This window comes from Etheostoma spectabile, chromosome 13 (assembly GCF_008692095.1).
Source record: "Etheostoma spectabile isolate EspeVRDwgs_2016 chromosome 13, UIUC_Espe_1.0, whole genome shotgun sequence".
Lineage (NCBI taxonomy): Eukaryota > Metazoa > Chordata > Actinopteri > Perciformes > Percidae > Etheostoma > Etheostoma spectabile.
In genome coordinates, this window is record NC_045745.1 from 26,295,247 (window position 1) to 26,300,576 (window position 5,330).

General features: G+C 38.4%; 2 protein-coding genes across 3 annotated transcripts in view; both read right to left on the minus strand.

Moving 5' to 3' along the window:
• kat5a (K(lysine) acetyltransferase 5a) overlaps positions 1–719 on the minus strand; it is a 9,440-nt gene extending 8,721 nt beyond the window's left edge. The window contains exons 1-2 of the mRNA XM_032534077.1: positions 618–719; positions 471–537 (exon numbers count right to left, since the gene is read on the minus strand). Coding sequence (XP_032389968.1) covers positions 471–537; positions 618–647 — 97 coding nt within the window. The 5' untranslated portion in view covers positions 648–719. The remainder of the gene's footprint in view (positions 1–470; positions 538–617) is intronic.
• Positions 720–4,127: 3,408 nt separating this feature from the next.
• abcg4a (ATP-binding cassette, sub-family G (WHITE), member 4a) overlaps positions 4,128–5,330 on the minus strand; it is a 16,224-nt gene continuing 15,021 nt past the window's right edge. For both annotated transcript variants that reach the window (XM_032534033.1, XM_032534032.1), the window contains exon 15: positions 4,128–5,330. This exon is cut by the window's right edge and continues 1,589 nt beyond it. The gene's annotated coding sequence lies outside the window, so the exon portion shown is untranslated.

Sequence of the window (5,330 nt, forward strand, 5' to 3'; positions counted from 1 at the left end):
CCCCTTGAAATAGCTTTTAAAACATGATAGATTAACCACCATTTAACAGATATTGTGGGTTAAAGGACTGCCGTTGCTTTCACTAACCTAGAGTAGTGTTACTACAGTGTTACAGTTAGCCGAGTACTCAGTCAGTCAAGGGACAGAAAATAAATTGCAAAAAGGCCAAACGTGTTGGTTATTGGTTAGTGTTTTCATTTAAACCCACTTGGAGATGGGAGTTAAACAAGATCATGTCGTTTATTAATGAGTGGTAACGCAGCCATAATGGCCTTTGTGAAGCGTAACAGCAACAATTTAACTGATAAAGTGTCACTTAAAATGACATTGACATGATACAACTACATGTGTGCCCTGTGAGTGTGGTGTTTACAGCGCTTCAACTGGAGGCCGTGGCTTCTGATAACAACAGCTGAGGTTCGTCTGTTAGCATTAGCTTAGCACTGGAAGAACAACCGGACAATACTTACGCCATTCGTCCTCGTGTTCTTGGTTTTTACGAAGAACGGGGAGACGACAGCCCTCAACAATCTCGACCTGTTGAAAACAATACGTTAATTTTCATCCCGAAACTGGTCAATGTCTCTAAAATAAAATTGTATCTCTGAAATACCCACCGATGATGCGTTGTCCGCCATTTTCGTCATCTGTGAGAGCAGGAGCAGGGTGTTGTGGGAAAATGCCGGTCCACTACAAAGATACAATAAAAGGCAAGATGGAAATTCTTGAAAGAATGCGGGGAGCGGAAGTCGGAAACCAACCCGGAAGAAAGAAGCAGAAGTGTTCCCCAAGAGGAAAGTGATCTAATATAAATACATCCATTGGTCAGCTTTCTGAACTTTACTGAAAATATCTTTTTTTTATCAGTCAGGTTTACTGCCGGTTAACCACAGCATTTCATTGTTTAAAACGCACTTACAAAACTTCAATTTAGTCTTAAATCTTAATGTAATTTGAGTAAAAATGGGCTAAATAGGTCTAAAATGTTTAGACATCCAGGTTACAGTTGTTCAAACAGCATTTCAGTGATAGTCATTGTAATAACTATGTGTTGTCCAAAAACTTTTCCAACTTGGAAAATTGTAAATTGACATAAAGAAAAAAAAACTAGGCTTAGCACTACACTTGTGATACAATTGTGTAATAGGCTACCACATAGAAATTTATGAAAGTATGTTGACGACACAAATGTAGAAGAAGATGTAGTGGCAATTATTCCGAAAGCACAAATCGGTCTGCACTCAGGGCTTACAAAGGTTTCTGGTGGGTACTGAGTGTGAGCTCAGTTGTAACTGAGAGTGAAAAGATGACTTGTAGAGCAAATCTCAAAGTTGCAAGAATTTTGTCAGGGTTTTTTCCAGGCTAAGTGTGAGCTGCTGTGAGGCCAAAGGCATCAACTCTTACACCTGATTTCTACAGAATGGGCTCTCTTCTTTGGAACCGAACGTTTCTTTGACCCTGATTCAGCCCCAAGTCGGCTCATGTGGTCATAGGGATGTGGATCTGCACTACGCCATCATGGCAGTTATACTGGATGTGAATACCTTGTCCACATCCAGGGACTACAGGTTTGTAGGTAGTTGTTTAGAATTTTGTAGGAGGTTAAAGCTGTCAGTATTTGTATCTGCTCTCTACAGAACATGCTCTCCTCATAAGAGAGATTTTTTTGACAAGATGGACGTCTCTTCCACTGTTGAGATGTGCATTGTGTCCTATGCTGTGTTGAGGCTTGCCATGAGGCAACTGCAATGCTATTTAAAAGGTGTACAAAAAAGATGGTTGTGTTCCCCTGGAGGAGCTCAGAGCACACTCCATTAGGGACACTTGCAAAATAGTAGTTACCTGAAATTACTTCTAACTAAATGCCAATCTTCACCTCTTGTTCTGTGTTTTTGAAAAAAAAGAGGAACGATTAAAAGTCTGCGCTCAGCTTCAAACAACAATGTTAAAACACCAACAAGCCAAAATCTTGGTGTAGTCATGACTCGACCTAAACTTTAACAGCCACATTAGACAATTACAAAGTCAGCCTACTATCACCTTAAGAACATATCAAGGGTTAAAGGACTTATGTGTCACAGGACTTGGAAAAACTGGTCCATGCTTTCATCTTCAGTAGACTTGACTACTGTAACGGGTCTTACGGTCTCCCTAAAAAATCAATCAGCCAGCTGCAGCTGATTCAGAACGCTGCTGTCGAGTCCTCACTAAGCCAGAGACTGGATCACATCACTCCATTCTGAAGTCTTTACACTGGCTTCCTGTGTCTCAAAGAATTGATTCAAAGTACTCTTGCTAGTTTATAATCCCTTAACGGTTTGGTCCAAAATACATTTCTGATCTGCTACTACACTATGACCCCCCAGACCTCTCAGGTCATCTGGGACAGGTCTACTTTTGTCCCAGATGCAGAACTAAACAGGGTGAAGCAGCTTTCAGTTTCTATCCTCCTCATATCTGGAATAAACTCCCAGAAACCTGTAGATCCGCTGCTACTCTCGTTCTTTTAAATCAAGGCTGAAGACCTTTCTTTTTGATGCTGCCTTTCTTTAAATTATGCTCATTTCCTCCTTATGCTGCACTGTAACTTTTATTCTTGTGTTTTAGTGTCCTAATGTTTCTATTTTGTTTTTAACTGTCTATTCATGTGTCTTATGACTTTTAACTGTTTGTACTTGTGTTTTATCTGTTTTAATGATTTTGTGTAAAGCACTTTGAATTGCCCTGTTGCTGAAATGTGCTATACAAATAAAGCTGCCTTGCCTTGCCTTGCCTTACATGTCTTGCCAGCAGAGGGCCCTCTTATCCACAACCTAATCAAGTCAAGAGAAAAACAAATAGGCCTAAACAGTCTTTGTACAGAATGTGACCTCCCACTGACTTTCATTGACAGCATTTATACCATTCGGCTCATTCTGTCCACAATAATAGCTTACATTACAAAGCTGTTAAAATTTAAAGAAATTTGCTTTTAACAAAAATGTGCTTTTATATTAATACATGCCATTAAGCACAGACCAAGCTAATATTGGGTATTTAGCAACCTCTGGTGGTTATTCACATCCCTTTAATGGGACTTTACAGCTAAAACCAGTGCTCATGGCCCATTTATGAAAAATGAACAGTTATGTAAAAACAAATTAAATTCCACAAGACCACATCGGTGCTCTCGAAACCCCTGTGTATGGACAAATTTTCAAAAAGTGTTCAGTGCTCTTATTGTACCTGTAAGTGTGGGATACCTGACTGAGCAAACAACCATATATATCAACTTCATTGACGTTGTGGCTATGTATACGCCTCAGAAATGAACAGTCAATGTTTGAGCGAATCCACTGAGCAAGGGCAAAGGTTATAAATGATCTTTATTATAATCCTCAGAACAGCGTTCAGTATACAGAACTTGCATTTTGTGAAGTTGAGAAACCATAAATTTAATAAAAATGATATCAAACAAAAACAAAAAATAAAAAAACATCCGGTGTTAAACAGCCTTCCATTATATTACTGATTTTCAATTAGACAACCATAGTTTTCTGATAGCCTGCATATCATTATTTTCCATGCATGATAGAGTGCACTAAAGCCAGGTGGCTTATTAGGACAAACCTAAGGAGACATTATAACATAATAAATAAAAGTGTCAAAGAGTTTTGAACATTTGAACATACGCTCATCAGCGACATCTCACCCATGCAGTCTCTTCCAGAATACTGCTTACACATGATTTTAGTATCTCCAATGGAGCCAAATCATATCTGTCATACATATCACTTTTCTGACCTGGAAGGGACACTGGAAAATAAATTTAAAAAAAACAGGATATGTGTATGATTTTAGGAGGATTAAAAATCCTGAAATCAGGAAAGTCCAGTGGGGATCAAATTACTTTCAGAGCTCTTTCTTTGGTGAGAAAATTAATGAGAACATTTGGCAGTATAATCTCAGTGAGTGGTGCACCCTCTACATTTCACATTTTGCAGCAGAAGGAGGATTTGTTTTCTTCTTTGGTAGCAAAGGCCTTCAGACCTCGGGCCGAGACGTTTCCAGACTGGTTAATGACTTCAACACTGTTAATTATCCCTGCTTTGTTCCAAGGCTGGAGCTATGTCGTTTCTCTTTTTTTCACGATACAATGTCACACCTGCAGGTCTGCTACCAACTCATGTCTTTTTGATATAATCGGGGGAAGGTTAAAACATAGCCTATCTGCTGTGCTGGCAATAAAACTGGCTTAATGCAGTATTTCTCCCATGCTACACATTAAGAACCAATTATCTTGACAGGGTTTGACATTAAGATGCCCGGTGGCTTTATCTTATCCAGCAGCACCCATCTACAGTACGTTTCATTATTATTCTGCTCCTGTCCTTCCAATTGAATTCTTAAGAGGGCCATCCAGTAAACATGTCCGCCAGATTAGTAACTGAAAAGAATCAACAAAAACCCAACTTAAATAAAAAGCGGTGTCACATTGTCCCTTCATGAAATTGGTGTCATCGAGTTAAAACACCATTTGGATGCTTATTGCAGATAATTAAACTGGAAAGAACAAATTGACTCAAATCAAGCTTACTATAAAACATATGAACTGATTTATGACATTGGGAGGTATAACAATTTCAGATCTCAATGTGGGCTATTGCTATTACTGACAGAATCCAAATGTCCACCTACAGCCTTCTGTCTGTGCAGGATTCCACCTGCTGACCAGTGATCACTGATCTGCTTTCTGATCTAGTTTGTTCCTAAACAATCTCCAACATACATAACGATCCATTTAGTTGACTGTTGTTAAACCTTCTACCTTCCAGCACAATTCACATATTTCTACATTACCTTCTCACTCCTATGGCAATCTACAGCAAGAATGCACTTGAATCCATATTCTAAACATTTTTAGCAGAAAAATAGAAGATTTGCATCTCCTCAAACAAGGCAGAATACATACATTTGGATGAGGAAATCAAATCGTTAATGTAATATTTCATGAACGTCATTTCTAACGTGAACATGCAACATTCGGTTGCTGTTTTTCCCATTGTACTTTCAAGCAGCACTCATCGCATAGATGCTATATATTAAAATAAAATACAAATAAATAAAAAAAGAATCAACATACAATGAAAAGTGCAAATTTGTTTACAGCATAACATATTCACTGTACAATCATTGATTATATACTCTGCACTATTTATGCATTATAATAAGGATTACTAAGTAGCATAGTTTAAGTAAGAAATATTTTATAGCAAGTCTGTTGGAAAACACTTGGATTGCCCTGCAACGAGGCTCTTCTAAACATTGCCGTGTGTGTGTGTGTGTGTGTG